General features: G+C 41.0%; 3 protein-coding genes and 1 long non-coding RNA gene across 8 annotated transcripts in view; 2 read left to right on the forward strand and 2 right to left on the reverse strand.

Annotated features, from left to right (window-relative positions):
• Nucleotides 1-3361, forward strand: part of relt (RELT TNF receptor) — a 29470-nt gene extending 26109 nt beyond the window's left edge. For 2 of the 3 annotated variants that reach the window (XM_086261409.1, XM_086261407.1), the window contains exons 10-11: nucleotides 1250-1378; nucleotides 1598-3361. In XM_086261409.1, coding sequence (XP_086117535.1) covers nucleotides 1250-1378; nucleotides 1598-1601 — 133 coding nt within the window. In that variant the 3' untranslated portion in view covers nucleotides 1602-3361. Of the gene's footprint in view, nucleotides 1-1249; nucleotides 1383-1597 lie in introns of those variants that run through there. The other variant, XM_086261408.1, reaches the window with a different exon arrangement.
• Nucleotides 1508-8260, reverse strand: p2ry2.1 (purinergic receptor P2Y2, tandem duplicate 1). 2 transcript variants are annotated; one of them, XM_086261411.1, is made up of 5 exons: nucleotides 7886-7960; nucleotides 6545-6898; nucleotides 5688-5856; nucleotides 5099-5444; nucleotides 1508-5015 (listed from the first exon to the last, which is right to left on the reverse strand). In XM_086261411.1, the coding sequence occupies exons 2-5, from the start codon at nucleotides 6879-6881 to the stop codon at nucleotides 4821-4823; spliced, it is 1047 nt and encodes a 348-aa protein (XP_086117537.1). In that variant the 5' UTR covers nucleotides 6882-6898; nucleotides 7886-7960; the 3' UTR covers nucleotides 1508-4820. The 2 variants fall into 2 exon arrangements, with proteins under 2 accessions (XP_086117537.1, XP_086117536.1); XM_086261410.1 differs by lacking the exon at nucleotides 7886-7960 and adding an exon at nucleotides 8083-8260 and having other exon boundaries at nucleotides 1509-5015.
• Nucleotides 8261-12469: 4209 nt separating this feature from the next.
• LOC147314460 (uncharacterized) lies at nucleotides 12470-13508 on the reverse strand. The gene is made up of 3 exons (XR_015124666.1): nucleotides 13227-13508; nucleotides 12708-13109; nucleotides 12470-12616 (listed from the first exon to the last, which is right to left on the reverse strand). It is a non-coding gene; the product is annotated as an uncharacterized LOC147314460 (long non-coding RNA).
• The window catches only part of fchsd2 (FCH and double SH3 domains 2), an 80328-nt gene continuing 75501 nt past the window's right edge, over nucleotides 12862-17688 (forward strand). Inside the window, exons 1-2 of one of the 2 annotated variants that reach the window (XM_086261413.1) lie at nucleotides 12862-13268; nucleotides 17386-17483. In XM_086261413.1, the coding sequence (XP_086117539.1) occupies nucleotides 13248-13268; nucleotides 17386-17483 (119 nt within the window). In that variant the 5' untranslated portion in view covers nucleotides 12862-13247. The remainder of the gene's footprint in view (nucleotides 13269-17385; nucleotides 17484-17688) is intronic. The other variant, XM_086261414.1, reaches the window with a different exon arrangement.

The raw sequence follows: 17688 nt of genomic DNA on the forward strand, positions 1-17688 counted from the left end.
TCACAGGCTTCACTTTGACATAGTTAAACTTTCCTGTAGCATTTAAATTTTTGTTTGCTGTTACTGAAAGTACCCAGCATCACTGACAATAATAGTATTGCTGGTTTTTACTGAGGTCATGGATTTGAATTGTATACCACCACCTATACAGTTGCACCAGCAAAAATAAATGAGCTCTCACTTGTTACATCACAGCGGCGATTTTCCAGGGTCGGTGTAATCGAGTGGCGTGAAGGAGGTGGAGAGGACTCAGAGGCAGGCAGGGTTGTGAAAGAGGAGCCTTTATTGTCAGAAAACAAAGTTCAAACAACAGGACAAGTTAACACGGAAGATATCTTGACTGAGGACACAGGAAAAGGCAGGACTATAGGTACACACAGGGGACTGATTGCACAACAGGACGCAGAGCACAGGGATTCAATCAGCAGTGGGTGAAAACAATGAAGGTGGGCTGGAAAATCACAGAAAGTAACCATGACGATGCACAAGAGAAACACACTTAAATACACTTAAAAAGGCACGAAGACTAATTATGCAGTTGATTAGTCCAAAAAAATGAACCCCTACCTCCTTTTTCTAACTACTTTTCTTTGACCTGCATGGAACGCATCAAGAGGTGAAGGGAAGGTATCAAGGAGAATTTATGAGGACAGAGGAGAAGAGAAGGGCAGTGCTCAGAAAATCCAACTGCACTTACATTAGACTCCTTAACAATGGGATGTCTGTGGTTTTTTGAATTACAATGGACTAAAAAAGAAGGCACCTTTCAATTCATCCCAAAATGTTCTCACTGTGTTATTCCATTTTTTGCTGGAGAGATGTTCCAGTGTAACTTCAGAGGCTTTCCTACATTCACAATTTATCCAGTTCTGGGTGTTTGTGGTTTGGGTTGAGGAAGGTGAGGGGGAGCCTATCTCAGTTGATCCCAAGTAAAAATTGAATTAACTGGAGACAAAGTCAGAGAGTCAAGGCTGAGACGGTTTGAACATGTGCACAGGAGTGATAGTGGATATATGGCAGGAGGAAAAGAGGAAGACTACAGAGAAGAATCAGGGATTTAGTAAAGGAGGAGATGGTGTGACAATTCTGCTGTTTAAATTTGAGAACACCTGTGTGCACCTTTGTACTGTGTTCACTAACATTTACATAACACACAGGAGGACACAGGTACTAACGCGCAGACAAGGCAATGTCATAATAGGGTTGTTTTCTGAATGTAATAATGGTTATGTTATATGTTGATTCACAGATTTCAAGTTGCTCAGATCCCGGAGCAGAAGCCATGCACAGTGGAGACCAAGAGAGCATCCCAGGAGCAAAGGAACTCCTTCTTCGGTGGGAAGTCCTTCTCCTTGTCTTCCTCATCTGGCATCCGGAGGTAGGAACTCCAAACACAGCAAGAAGTTTTGGCCTCTCTTTCTATCCATGCTGTTTCTTTCTGTTTCATTTCCTCTGTGCACTGCCAGCACTTGAAGACTGTACTGACCAGCGACTGATGTAGTCTTGACAATTGGTTAGATTTAGTCAAATCAAATTGAGATTTATTTAAAATGACAAAAATATCATAATTAATTTTGTTTTTCATTCATGTTTGCAGGTGAAGGGACGATATTGCTACCTCGCTGAAGATGACCTCATTCACCGGCGACGGCTTGACCCGCTGACACCAAGGGTGTTTTATTTAGTTGACTGACACCGATAAACCACAACCACCTGCTGCTGGAAGTAGTTGTTTCTAATAATGCAATAATAGGAATATAACTGTATTTATTATTACATAGGCAGGTTATTGTATTTTAGACGTATCGGATGCCGCATCAGAGGCACCACAGCTACATCCGAACAGAAACGGGTCGCGAGACATGCAAGGACAGAGCGGTTAACAATAACTGACACTAGAACGAGGGAAGCGTGTATTATACACAAATGCACTCCCGGACTTTTTTTTTTTTTTTTAAAGGAGTGCTTCCATTTAAAAAAAAGAAAAAACAAAACAACAAAAATAATAATAATTTATAAGAATGCACCATAAAAAACAGAAAATCTCCGCCTATCAGCCTGTGGTTTGCAACATCAATGAGCATATGAGTTTTTTAGCACCACAGTTGGCTAATAAGCCAAATAAAAATAAGAAATCTGGATCATTTGACACTTCATTATTTAAAAAAAGGTATGTTTTAATTTTATTTTAATGTTATATGTTTAAATAATTAAATATAAGTAATTTTGCTGACACCAAAACTGAGGAGGTTTCAGACCTCACTTGCTCACTCAGTTAAAACCTTTTAGAGTAAAAAATAAAACCAAATAAAAATGGCGAGATTTACATTTTCGGGATGTACCGATTTTTCTTTAAGAGGGGCACCTCAGGCTATATCGGAGCATTTTTAATGACGCCGCAGCCCATTGGCTCATTCCCAGCTGCTGTCGTCATTAGAGTGAAAGAGTAGTTACAGGGGTGGGTCTCGCTTTTGTAGAAGAAAACATGTAAATAAACATGTACATATGTAAATATGGGTGGGTTTAGACAAACATGGCGTTTTGTAATTTTAAAGTATGCATGAGGTGATACGTTAGATCCCTTATAATGGGAAAGACAACTGCACTGCACCAGCGAGTGACATTTGTGGTTTATCATTTTAAAAAAAGGAAAAAGTTAGAAAAAAACCCAGCAAATGCTACCACACTACCATGCATAAGCCCGAAGGCTGAAGTGCAGCATAAGTTTAACATGATATTTGTTATTTTTCTATCATTTGGGTGCAACATCTCAGTGCTTTTTCCTTCAGCTGTTACAGTTTCCTCTTCTATTCATGAAAACACTCTATAGCTATGCAATCTTCAAAATTCAAAGAAACCACTTCTATAAACACACACACACAGACACACACGCACATATTTATTTATTTTTTTTATTTTATAGTTTAATTCAATAAACCCACCAGTGGCTGCAGAGAATTAGCGGTTTAAATGCCTCAGTCATGCGAGCTCAGTTGGCTTTAGTTTACATCCTCCTGGGTTTTCAAGCGTGTACTATAATGATAGAGGCTTTTTTTAACTGCTCATTTTCATATTTTCTTATTATGTTGTGACAAGGAATATGACAGTATGTCTGGAGGGAAGGGTATTTATTGACTGCGTTACATGTTTTCTTTTGATTTGTTTTTAGTAACTTTCTCACTCAGACTACAGTTATCATGAAACGTATTCAAGCTGAAGTGTTGCTGAAAAGAGGGAAGGATTTAAATATTCATCTCATCAGCTTGCATGCATTTATATAATATTGCAGTTTTTTCCCTGTATGATGTTTTTACTTTTAAAATAAAGAGGTATTTTAAATGCTATCTGGTTTGGTGTTGCACTGCTGTGTGGCTTTGTGGTGTCTGGAGTTGGTGAGTATGTGAGACTTGAGATTTGTGTGAGGCTAGATTATAAAATGGCAAAATATTTGATGGGATTGCTTGAACCATGATGAACTTGTGGGGGGTTGTCACCCCCTAGTGGTTCACTGTAGATTAAAGGGATACTTGAGTCTGTACTGTTGTACGTTACTATAAATTCCCTTCTTTTCCTATGGCTCCTTGATTTAAAAAATTATGGACACACATGGATTTAAATTAGAAGAAAAACATCCATCCATCCATCCATCCATCTTGCCCTATCCCAGCTGCCATGTGGGGTTAATCCTCGACAGGTTGCCAGTTACCACATTTTAAAAATGTCTTCTTCTTTACTACATGATTTTTACATCCTTCACATTTGTGACATGTGTTTTTCTCCGGGACATCGAGAACAAGCCTTAAATTTGCAGTGAGGTTGACCCTTGCAGGGAACACACGCATTCCTGTCTTTCATGTCAGAACAACGCTCACAGTAGAAAACCTATTAGTTCTTATACAAACATCAGGTGCTGGAAATTACTCATAAAATCAATTCTCTAAGCACACAGCTGTGATACGCCATGTAGTTTTCTATTTTCATAAATACACTATCTTTATACCCTATACATCCAAAGGCATTTAATGCATTAAGTCAGAAATCAAATACAATATAGACATTTATTTCTAATCTTCAGTCATCATAAATCTCCTTTGTCCTGATTTGCAGTATTTTAACAATAAAACGAAACTTCAGGTTTTTCCCTTTAATTTGCTCTCACTAGGATTCTTAGCAAAAAGAAAACAAAAAATAGTATCTATAACAAAATATCTGTCTTGAAGTAAAATTAACATCTCAGAAGTGTTGCACCTGCTAAACTAACGACTGGTGCAAATTTAAGATTGAAAAGTGCTCTCTTGAAGAGATCTCATCTGTCATGCAATACTGTGTGTCTATGTAGGTTTTGAACCATCCAGGTGGCAGTAGCTTTGAGTACTTCTTTTTAGGTTCTTCTGTTCAAAAAAACTAATGGGAAGTCCCACTGGTGCTGTCACTTTGGTGGTGGTCCTGAGAGTCATTAACCTTCCTGCAATCATGTTTAATTCAATTCAACTTAAGTGAATATTATTTATATTGAACTAAAACAACAGTTGCCTCGAAGTGCTTTATATTTTAAGGTAAAAACTCTACATTAAAACACACAAAACAACAACAACAATAAAATGACCCACATGGGAAGAAAAAACTTCCTTTTAACAGGAAGAAAACCTCAGAGCAGCGCCAGGCTCTGGGAGGGGCGGCTATCTGCCCCGACCAGTTGGGGGTGAGGGGAGGGAGACAGGACGAAAAACACAGTGTGGAAGAGAGTGGTAGATAAACATGCGAGTCTTTAACAGTCTGTTACTCTTACACAAGCCCAGGTGGCAAACAGTCACATGGTGTTAGTGTTGTGCTGTCAAGTTTTGGATTCCACTGTTTGCTTTTGGTGGCGGCAGTTTGCGCTTCTTAGTGAGATTGCTGCGGGCATCCTGCCCTGCCAGGAAGTAAAGGATGGGGTCCACGCAGCTGTTGGCACTGGCCAAAGGTCGTGTAATCTTGTAGGCCACACTGGAGGCTTCCACCAAGCTGCAGCTGATCTGGTGAATGGATGCAAATGTCATTCAGCGATCTTTTAGAGTCATCATAACATGTTTATTATTAAAGAAGTGCTTGTCCTCACCTGTGCTGGATTCACCTGCCTCATGTATCTAAAAAAGTAGTAAAGACTCCTGGTGAGGTGGAAAGGGAGGAAACACAGCATGAACGCTGCCAGCACGATGATGATCATCTTTACTGACTTCTGTTTGGACCTCTGGGCTGTTAAGCCTCCTCTTTCCTCTTCGGTTCTTGCTCCAGACCCCCAGCCAGTATCTAGAAGCTTTCTCACCATCAGGCCGTAGCAAACCATCACCACCATGAAGGGTAAGACGAACATGAGCACTGATACGACTGAGCTGTACACCAGGAAGTCATCGAAAAGCTCTGGACTGGTGGTGTCGTGGCAGATTCGCTCGGTGTTCACGTCCCTTACAGAGCAGATAACAGATTGCATTTGTTTCGGATCTTTAAACGGCACTCCCCCTGTCTGGCACTCAACCTGAGTAAAAGCTTGGCTGTTCTTTTAAGTGTGTCCCATTAGGGTCACCTAAGATAAGCACAGTACAAAACTGGTGTGCCACAAAAGTCGATAGTCCACACTTAAATGCAATTAGAGACACTTTCACAAAATAAACGAAGACAGAGAAATAAAGTTACAAACATTTAATCACCTAGTTCTTGAAAAGTAGAGAATAGGAGCCTGGCAGAATAACACACAGGCCCACACTGCCACAGACACCAGCCGGGCCTGGCGGGCGCTGACCCAGTTGAGGGAGCGGACCGGATAGCAGATACCAACGAACCGATGCAGGCTGATGCAGGACAGGAACAGGATGGAACCTGTCAGAGAGGGAAAAATGAATGCTTAGCATGCCTTTTTCATAGACTAATAATTATTAGTATTACTGTGTAATTCTTTGTATTAACTAATAGATCATAAAAAAACAAAACAAAACAAAAAAATTGTAACCTGTGGTTTGCACCTTGTTTGTAAACCCTCAGTGTTTATGTTCATGAAGGCGTCTCTTGCATGTATAATGATATTCCTACCACTTAAGGCATTTTTTTTTGACTTGGTTAGATGATGTGAAGTTGATTTTCTTAACAATGGAAATAATTCTGTGATCATCCACTCAGTTATTCATTTGGCTTCGCTGAGCTGACGACTGCATTTGGGCCCTCCTAAAGCTTTGTGTTTCTCTTTTATTTATTTCGGGTTTATTTGGGTTTTTCAGCCCAATATTGGCCTCTCTGAATTGCACTGACATCTAAGATTATGATGTAAACCTATAAAATACATCAAGGGAACGGCCCTCCCTCAGCCATGAGACTGCTCATCTGAATTAAAGCTGAAAGTCTCCACACACACACACACACACTGTATTTCACACCTTATTGCATCATACTGCACTGACAAATAATGCATACTGTATTGCAGCATATTATCTTGCAAAGCTGTTGCTCTACAATAAGTCAAGCTCAGCTTTTGTACTGCGCTGTGTGAGTTTGTAGCTTTCCACAACTGTACCGTATAAATTGGCATAAAACAGGAAGCGTATAAGCTTGCAGAAGGGTTCGCTGAACGGCCAGTCGTTCTTGTCGGCGTAGTAGTAGATGAGGAATGGCAGCGTGAAGATGTACAGGGTGTCACACACTGTCAGGTTGAACATATAAATGGTCGAGGGCTTCCAGCGCTTGGTGTGGAACACAATCACATACAACGCAGTGGCGTTCAGCGCTAGGCCAATCACAAACACCAGGGTGTAGCTGACAGGGAGGAGGATATATTTAAAATCATCATTGAACTGACAGTAGCTGGCACTGAAATTGGTTTGGTTGGTCTTGTTGTTGTCAACGCTGGCCATCTTGATGCTGAGAAGACCTGAGGGGAAAATTGTAGAAAGGAATGAATTAGTTATCTATCTATCTATCTATCTATCTATCTATCTATCTATCTATCTATCTATCTATCTATCTATCTATCTATCTATCTATCTATCTATCTATCTATCTATCTATCTATCTATCTATCTATCTATCTATCTATCTATCTATCTATCTATCTATCTATCTATCTATCTATCTATCGAGAAAAAAACTATTAGGCACAAAGGACAAAGAAAATGGTTGTGATTAGAAGGATATGACATCAGTTAAAGAGGCCCTGAATCATTTGCTTTGGCATGCTTCAACATATCATGCCATACCAAGTATAGGCAAATAGCCAATTGTGATTGCACAATCAAATTAATATAATCCAGCTTGACTCACTTCATTTCTGTAAAATGCACAAGGACATTTCACAGACATTAGTTGTTGCTTTCTTTAATTGTGGGTGAAAGAAGAGAAGGAGCTACTTAAAACCATAACTGATAATTAGACTCTCCTGAAGCTTTTTTTTCCATTCAAAAATATGAATCTCTGTGTAAGCGGTGGCTCTTAAACAGACAGTACAGTTCCTCCACCTGGCCTAAACAACACCGGGACACCTCTGAATAACATATCAGCGATGCAGTTTCAAAGTTTATTTCAGACACTGATTCACCAACTTATGTACCAACAACTTTTTTAGAAAATATCTGGTGCAGCTGTGGCCCATGGCGGATTAAAAAAAAGCATGTTTTGTTTGGGCATGACAAAGTTGTCTAAAAAACCCTCCAGCTGCAAGCGGCAGAAACAGAGGAATAACTTTTTAACTCAAACCAGATTCAGCTTGGAGAGTTTCAGTGGCGTGAGCTGAACATTGCTGGCTCACACAAACTCGGGCCATTTTTCTGTTTATTTGACAAGCCCAAGTTCAGCCATGCAATACAATGGACAGAAAGAGCCTGAAGAAACAACATGCAACCTTATTAAATTCTCAGCTCACCGAGGAGTTAACCTGCAGCAGACCTTCCACCCCCTTCCTCTTTCTGATGTTGTTTTGCTCTCTCTGAACCTTTCGTTCTTCTCTCCTTTACTCTTCTAAACAGCCCTGTGTTAAATTTAATCGGTAACAGACCCGAGCGTCCATATTTGTAGTTCCTAAGTTTTTGTGCATGCCATACCAAGTTGAGAAGAACTTACCTCTTCGGCAATAAATTCCTTTCTGCTATTTTCTGGTAAAACAGCCGTTCACAAATATCCCCCCCCCAAACAAACCCCAAACCCTAAAAAACATATAGCTTATGAAGTAAGTCACGCTGTATGGGTGCTATTATCCTGACTATCCTGTCCAAAGTATCCTCACATTGTTGTTTGTGGTTGAATGTGTTCCTGGGAGACTGGAGGCAGTGAAAAAGTTGTGAAGACGTATGACTGTTTGACGAGTTGCGGCGTGTCCACAGTGAGCAAGCATCTGGGGCCTGAGGCTAATATGTTACATATATTCAGTAAAACCAACAGACACCTCGAACTGGTTAAATATTTATGTTTCTCACTTTGGTAAACCTAGAAAGATATATATTTGAATTACTCTTAGTATTATTAAAATAAGAAGACAGTTTTTTTTAGCATGAAAAAAGGCCTTAAATCATCTTTTATTATTAGAGTAAGAAATTTGTAAAAATGTAAGCCTGTAAACTGATGACAACAGTAATAATAGTAATAATCATCTTTATTTATAGATATAAGCTGCACTAGTAAAAGTATTTAGTTCACCAACAACTAAATGGGCATTTTGCTTAACATGCCACCCCCACCCCACCCCCCAAATTCCTTAGGAGAAGACATCAGAGGTGTGTCCAGAGGGAGGGTATGAGGTGGCACAAGCCTCAATCAGATTTGCCCTCACACCTAAGGCCTGATTTAGACTCCTGTGTGGAATCTTTGCAGAGACCACAACATAACCTACTTAAATGACAGACATTGTTGCTGGCGTACGTGCTTGTGCTGGTCCACTACGTGTTAAGTACCTTTTGGTCATGCCCCAGTGTTTTATATGGAGTTCCAGCCAATAGAAACAAATCATTTGAACTTATTTGAAAATTCCCTTGGGTCAGTTTTGATAGTATCAGCAATCACCCTCTATGAGTTTGATGATAATTGTGGGTCCTTGATAATGTGACTGTTATTCTTTTACTGGTAAATTCAAAAACTGTGGAGGAAAAGTAGCCAGAAATGCACATGGGAAGTTGGCCATACTGAGGCTGAGTACAATAGTTCTGGGTTACGTTGATCTGACGTGTAGTTGAACTTATTCACTCGAAATTATTGCTTTTTTCTTTCCCGTGCTATTGTTTTCTGAAGTTTTGGTTAGGCTACTTGTTAGTGGCTCCATAGTGTCTGGGTTTACACATTTGCCTAACAAGTGAACGATCACTGTCTCAGTACCAGGAGGACACAAAAATCCCTTTCAGGGTTGTGTCAGGACATTTATCTGGTGTGAAAATCTGCCAAATCAAATATACAGAGCTGCTTCAGTTAGTTGGGCCATGCTATTAAAAAAGGTGTGTATGCCTATATTTCTTCAATCATTTTCAATGAAGCTGCCAGTGTGCAAACAAAAGTGCCCACTCCTTTGTCACTTTCCTGAATTAATTATTATAAATATGTAACAATTAACTAATAATGATCATGTAGCAAAGGGCATAAAACGTATTTCTCTCACACGCCACAATAATGGTTGTTAACCTGTGAAACTAACGATTTTTTGGATTTTGCATTAACAACAAGGGCTGTGGGCTGTGATGAAATGCACGCTGCTGAGCTTTGTTCTAATCTTAACTTTAGTTTAAGATTTAGGCGGTACACCACAGGGGGGCCAGCACACTGTATGCACACTTAAACACCAGTGGGAGCCACTCAGTAGAATAAAATTCCCCTGTTAACACACCGATTTCTTGTTTTCTTGTTTTATGGGCACAGACACATAACAATCTCTTACCTCGGTAAGGCCAAAGGAATGTATGTGCAGAAGCCAAATTATAAAATAAATCACAGATGAAAACAATCCTTGCAGGATCCTAACACAAAAATTACGATTCATAAGTGGGTGGCAGCCATTTTCCTCTGTTCCGCTGTCAAAAGGTTAGGTGTGAACATGAATGCGATTCCTCCGAGTGCGCGAATGTGTGTGAGAGTGTGTAGAAATATACGAGTGTGATAGGTGAGGAAGTGTGCTTAATGCCTCACCTGCTCCAGAAACTTTGTAAATGAATGATTACCTGTACCTTAACCTTGAACATAACACGTAGGAGGCAAGAAGTAAAACGCTCAATTCCTCTGAGCTAGTTTGTCTTTTCCTCTGTCTTCCAAGCCAGCGGGATGTTCTCGCGCTTCACTCAAGCTTAATTCATAACAGCAAAGGGAACCCAAAAGTTCAGAGACGCCATTTATCCTGTTTCTCCTGCTTGAAGAGTGTGAAAACTTTCCTTCTTTCTTGGTTAATAAGATCTATCATATCAGAGCAAATATGACCCGTCCTTTGGGCCGATGTCTTTGATATGATCTCGTCAGCAAACCCTCTTCTTGCCCACTTGACATTTTACCAACCTCACATGGTGAAGCTGTTCAAACAGGTCATTTACACCTCTGGGCTGTGTTGTTCTCGGGATAGTTAAAAACTCTTTAACCTCTGGCTGTGTCCCCTTCACAATTTAAACAGGCTGTTATCCACCCTCTTTTTCAAAAGCCCAATGCTGGCCCTTCAAAAAGGCCTTTTAGCACTACACTTCTAGGACTGCTGAAGGTAGTCAACTGCTGAAAAACAATTTGGATAAATTCAGTTTGATTCACTCTACTGAAACAGCTGTTTGTAGAGTTTCAAATTATATTTTAAAACATGGAGATGGAGGTGAAGTTCTGATAGGTCTGTCTGCTGCCTCTGACATGGTTGATCTGGGTATCTTCTGAGATAAGGCGGTATCTTCTGCCGCCTTATCTCGCGGTGTTACCTAAAGCTTGGGTAACACCTTTATATTTTATTCTATTGCACACATCTCATACATGCCATTCAAACCCCAGAATGTAAACAAATAAAACCATCTGTTCTTCAGAACAATCAGTTGTCACACACACAAAAAACCCTGACACTCTTATGTGTGCCCCTAACAACATTAACTCTATTAATCTTCAGTACTCCATGAGAGATCCTGGTGTTCCTTTTAGAGGAGGGTTCAGTTTTGATGAGCATGTCTTGTTAAAACTAGTTTTTTTTAATCATCTGCAGAACATTGCTCTTTAAAAATATACCGTGTCTCAGTGTGAAATGGAAATGACTATACACGCTTTTGTGTCATCGCGTCCTCGATCACCCATTATTCATTATTCATTCGCCTGAGTAAATCATCTCTGTGTTGCTTCCAGCAGGTCCAGAATACAAAGCTTCTCACCAGGTCCTATAAAAGCCCACATGTGACGCTGATTTTATCCCATTTAGACTTGTTCCACATAAACTTTAAGGTTCAATTTAAGATTTCTGTGATCCTTGGCTATATGCTTCCTGGTGAATTAATACATCTATACATGACTACTGGGTCTCTGAGGTCAGCTGATTAGTGGTTGTTGGTGGTATCTACAGTAGGTCTAGGTACAAAAGTACAAAAGGAGACTTTGCTTTAAAGTTGTGGCTCCCAAGTTGTGGAACTGGCTTCCAGTGGACTAAGATCTGTGGACACTGTTGATGGCATTAAAAAGGAAGCATAAGACCGACCTGCGTAGACTTGCTTTTATTTAGTTTTACCTATTTATTCCATTAATCACTGTATCTTTTTTTTTTTATGGGAAGCTTACTTACTTTCCCAAAAGCTGGACAACTACACAGTTTGACAGGGGTGTGAGCAGAGTGACATGCAATATTGCTTCATGGTGAAGATTTTTGGGTGATTTCTAGTCTCATGTTGCAGAGGCCACCCTGAAAAATAAAGCTAACACAGCTGGCTGGAAGAAGTGATTCAAATGTGTGTCCAAGTACTTACAACCGTTTACAACCTGATCCCAGAAGAACAATGGTTCTTCATGTAAAGCTAAAGTTTATGATTTTTTTAATTAAATCTTCAAATTATTTTCTGAATTAATTGATTAATTGTGTAAAAAATGTCCAGCCCAGTTCCCCACTATCTTAAAATGACGTCTTGTTTTGTATGAAAAGCGGTCCATGACCCGAGATATAAACTGTGTTATAACGGAAGACCCAGAAATGCAGCAGATTCCTGCATTTGGCCGATTTTTAACCACGAGCAATGACGCCTAATAAAAGCATATGCTACGGGCTGCATGCATGCATTCATACTTGCGGGTGCTGTGATACCAGCTGCAGCTGATGCCAACCCTTGACAAGACTTTTATCACCGTTCCCCAGGAGCAATGAACCCAGTGACCCTATTTTACTCTGTCTGCCCCCTGATTTTCTATAGATTTTTTGACGTGCGCCATAATCTACATAATAATAGTGAGTAATCGTGTGGATTAGACGCTTTTTAGGACTCCCTAGCCAAGAAATAATAGGTCATATGCAAAAACGTTTTAAATAACTTGTATATGTAATTTGTCTATTTATTTATTTTAAACAAAATCCCGTTTTTATTCCTACTCCACCATTGATTGAATGCGGTTTCTTGTTGCTATGCAGGTCTGCGGGACTCTGCCTCCTGCGCTTCCCCCTATAAGCAAGCTGGAGCGGCTGTAAAAAAAACAATGAATAAATAAATAAAACATTTAAAAATCTTTTTTTCCGACTTATATGCTTTAAGACAACTTTACTTATATTTTACCGCCAGCACAGGGCGAGAACGAGCAAACAAAAAGATTATCTCTTCCCGTCCTGATGGCCGTCTTTCATTAATGAGGCACGGGCGCTGTCCTGCTCTTCCCCGCACGGTGGAGCCCTTGAGCTGAGTTGCTGATGGGGTTCCCCGTTAATATCTTCCTCATCCCTTCCCTCTGCTTTTTCTTCTCCGCCTGTTTGCCTCCCCCTCTCCTGCTCACAAGAGTACAGTAACACACCAGTCCTGTCGTAGTGGCAGCAGCCGACACAAGCGTGTCCGGTCTCTCCTCGTAGCTCCAGTTTCTGCTCTGCATATAAACTAGCCATTTATCATCAGTCATGGCCGCCGGAGTACAAATTTAACTCCCGTCTTTCCTCCCTGTGGTTCGGAGGGGAGGCTTTTTTCTTTCTTTTTGTTGGTGTTTGTTTCAGGAAGCAAGAGGGGGGGAAAAACATAGAAATATTAGTGCCACACACTGATTTGGATATCCTCTCGGAATTACAATACATCTCACAAGGGAAATACCATTCATGTCAATACTTCAACATGCAGCCGCCGCCGAGGAAGGTGAGTCCGTTATGTTTTTAGTAGGGCTGTGCAGACAATGACAGGCAGATAACAGTGTTGTAAGCTCACGGTTGGACAGCCACGACAAAAAGCTTCCGGTAAAAATAAATAAATAAATACAAAAAAATAAATAAATAAAGGCTAAATTAAAGGGGAGGTCGGAAAGACCCTCGCTAGCCAACATTAGCAAGGACGGCTAGCTGGGTTAGTTGTGAACGTTATTAATGTGCATCTGTCCAGCCGCTGCAGCAGCGTGACCCTCACACGTCAAATAACGTTAGCTAGAAAGCGCTAGGTGGGCTACCGTGAGGCACAAAGCACGACTAAACGGGATTCAGGGGGAGAGACGTGCAGCAGGAATAGGAATAACTTCAAATATGAGCAGTGCTTTTAGCGTTGTGGCCAGTGAGGTGGTTGTTTTTGTTAAAATGTGGACGCTGTGGAAATATGACAACAACCCGCAACCCCCCCTCCACTCCACTCTACTCCACTCTCCTGCCCCAGACAGCACAACAAAAGATTTCGTCTTTTGTGATGATGTCTCAGAGAAAGACCTTCATCAGTCCGTGCAGGGGTCACTGAAGGCAGAGCTGACAAAAAGCCGAGCATACCGAGGAAGGCGTGCAGCCAGAGCCACGCTGACTTACTGGTTCTGTATGGGCTGAGAAAGGACGCCTAAAGCGTGCTGTGCAGTGTGTATGTGTGTATACACATGAGGGTGTGATGAAGTTTCTGGTCCACTGCTTTCTGTCTGTGTGTGTGTGTCCTCCTGAAATAGATGCACAAGAGCCAATTTCCCCACTGTGAAGCTCCGCATCAGATTTCTCTTAATTACCACGTATTCCCTCTGTGCCACTTACACCCTGCGTTTACACACACACACACACACACACACACACACACACACACACACACACACACACACACACTGTGGCCTCGGACATGCCATATCATGCCTTTAAACCACACACTTGTGCAGGTCTTCGCCTGACTGAGGCTGTACACACTGCTTTCCTGAACCTCCTGTTAAATTTTTTCCAGAATAAAAGCATAATTTACAAATAAATGAATAAAAAATACTCGTGAGTTACCCACTGGCAATAGCGCCGCTACCCTCAGTGTGCACTCAGCCCACAGCATCTCTGCTAGACTGTTGGATGCTAATAATTTCTCTCCCAGTGCGGCACATACAGCCCCTTAAGTGTTCTGTCTGTGTCTCAGCACATCTGCTAACAAACATGGAGTCATTTCGGCTCTCTTTTATTCGCCTTATGTGGCTTAAATTAAAGAGGCCTGACAAAGGCAATGCAGTGTCTGCCTATCTAGCTTTAAATCCATAGGTTCGAGAGTGGGTGTGGACGCTGAGGAAGTGTCTCTGTTTTGTGGATTTAAAGAATTGGTTAGAACTGGGCAAATTTAGCTGAGCCTGTGAAATTTCAGGCTACACAAGTGTTTTGCAGATGCTTGATTTTGGGGTGAACTTGAACTCTTTAAATTGACATTAACTGCATCAACGGATGGCATTGAATCTTAAGTTTAATTAGTGAAAGCATCTTTGCATCTTTAGACTGGATACATATCAGACAGGGTGTGTGTGTGTATTGGTATACATGCTTCATTACTGGGGTGAATCTGACATCCTCACATGTGCTTGAAGGTATGTTTGATTTGGCGGAGATCCTATGCCGGATGCCCTTCCTGACACAACCCTCCCCTTTTATCTTCTGCCTTATTTTAAGGCAGAAGGAAATAGGAAGACCACCGAGAAGATTAATGGTTGTAGTGGAGGGGGATGCAGCCAAAAGACAAACAATTTAAACTCCTCTTGATATTGTTATCTCACAGTCGGGGATGTTTACGCCATATCTCTTCCTCTTTCCATTTTTGTTATTCATAATTTTCACATTTGCCCTTATTTGACATCTTCTTTTTCATTTTGTAACCCCCGCCCCATCTCTCTATCTCTCTGTCACCATTCCCCTCCTCTCGCCATCCTCTGGGGTTGCCACTGAGTGATAGAAGGTGAAATCAAGTGAAGAAATTTTGCCCTGATTGTAATGAACCACTCCCTCCTTATCTTCAAAGGCACAGCACATGAAAGAAAGGAGCTGTGCTGTGTTTGTGTGTTGGTGTGTGTGCCAGTGTAGTGTGTGTGGCATGTTGTTGATTGTTTTGTCTAGAACAGTCGTGAATTTGCCCACTGTTACTCTGGTGAATAGCCGATGGAATTCACCCGACAATGCACAATGACCTTCACAGCGACTCTGTTGGCAGGAGATGTGTGTGTTTGTGTCTGTGTGTCTGTGTGCATGTCTCTTTTAGCATAAGATGTGTGAAGGAGCCTGGCCACTAAATTGAATTTGATGCACACAGCATCTTTATTAAACACTGCAGTTATGGGGGATGTTAAGAGTATTCTCAGTCACCTCTAACTGCAAAAAATCCCCATACCTGCCTCACTGAAGGTCTCACAAAACCCTGACGCCGACTTTTACATTGATGGGTCATGAGTGGGAGTGTATACAGTATATGTATGTGCTACTTACAGGTTACTTTAGAGTAGGACAGTTGATGGGCAGCTAGAGAATATAGTGCTTTTCAGTATACATCATTTTGAAATCAGTGTCACTCATATTTATTTTTGGCTAATGAAGGCTTCATGGCTTAGATTCAACAAGGTGCTGGAAACATTCCTCAGAGATTTTGGTCCACATGACATGACAGTGTCACACAGTTGCTGCAAAGTTGTCAGCTGCGCATCCACCACATCCCAAAGGTTCTCTATTGGATTGAAATCTGGTGACTATGGACGGCATTTGAGTACAGTGAACTCATTGTTATGTTCAAGAAGGCAGATTGAGATGATTTGAGCTTGTGACATGGTGTGTTAGCCTACTTGAAACAGCTGTTAGACGATTGGTACACTGGTCATAAAGGGATGGACTTGGTCAGCAACAATACTCAGGTTTGCAGTGCTTCTTTAAACAATTCTCATTTTGTACTAAGGGGCCAAAAATGTGCCAAGAAAATATCCTCCACACCATTTGACCACCAGCCTGAACTCCTTATACAAGGCAAGATGGATATATGCTTTCATGTTGTTTGTGAGGGAACAGTTTTTCCAACCTTCTGTTGTTGAACTTTGGTGAGCCTGCGCAAAATGTATCCCCAGTTTTCTGTTCATAGCTGACAGGAGTGGCACCTGCTGTGGTCAAGGTTGTTGCTTGTTCACAGATGCTCTTCTGCAGACCTTGGTTTTAACGAGTGGTTATTTGAGTTACAGCTGGAAGCTGTCTTGTTATTCTCCTCTGACCTCTGCCATCAACAAGGCAGACCGTTCTCTGTAAACCATAGAGAGGGTTGTTTGGGAAAATCCCAGCAGGTCAGCAGTTTCTGAAACACTTAGACTAACCTGTCCGGCACCAAAAGGATCTTTATTCCCCATTCTGCTGCTTGGTTTGAACTTCAGCTGGTCGTCTTGACCATGTATGCTTGTCTAAATGCACTGAGTTGCTGATGTGATCGACTAGTTATTTGCAGTAACAAGCAACTGACCAGGTTTACCCAATGAGGTGGCTGGTGAGGGCATATTTGTCCAGTTGTCCAAACAATTCTTAGTTTTTTGATTGAAACAAGTTACGTTAAAATATCACAAATTTTTAAAAGCAAATCTTTCTTTCTTTAAACAGTTTAATAGATCAGCAGATTATCTAAAAACACAAAATGAAATGCGCTCATGTTAAAAGATGTTTCTGTATTCAGTCTGTTACTTTGGGCAATTTCATGCAGCATTTAATCTAACGAAGGGTCAATGAGATGGAAATATTATGGATTGATATGGATCATTTATTGTTAACGTGCATTTATAACTTACAGCCAGGTAGAAGCTTTCGTCATTCAATGAACCCTTTTACAACCAGGAAAAGACAGCCATTTATGTCCTCTGCATTGGCCAAAATCACATCTAGGTTAATATGTAGTTACTGTTTTAATATATTGATATGTGAGGACTGATGATTTGTTGAAAGTTGGGCTTCATAGAGATCAATAACATGCCTGTGGAGCTGATGGATGAATAAATAACACATTTAATAACATGTCTTTTTGTTTCATCCAGGTCAAAGTGACACAGGAGCTGAAAAACACTCACACAGAGCAGATGACAAGACTGCACTTTAAACACCAGACCGAATGTGACCTGCTTGAGGACATGAGGTATGAACACGTTTCCGAGTCACATAGTTGTCTGTAGCATGAAGCAAGTGCGCTTAACAAATGGCAGATGACTTGAAATCTAGTCGTCGCTGCACAGCACGCTCACACGGACACAGCCGGAGAAAAGGAAAAAGGAGTGAGGGAGAAGAGAAAGAGGACGTGGACTGTCATATTCCAGTTTTTTGACAAGCAGAGAGGGTCAGGA

Source organism: Aulonocara sp. 'chitande type north' Nkhata Bay, linkage group LG14 (genome assembly GCF_057382095.1).
Source record: "Aulonocara sp. 'chitande type north' Nkhata Bay isolate Kocher_YH1m ecotype deep benthic linkage group LG14, A_spYH_male_GT1.1, whole genome shotgun sequence".
NCBI lineage: Eukaryota > Metazoa > Chordata > Actinopteri > Cichliformes > Cichlidae > Aulonocara > Aulonocara sp. 'chitande type north' Nkhata Bay.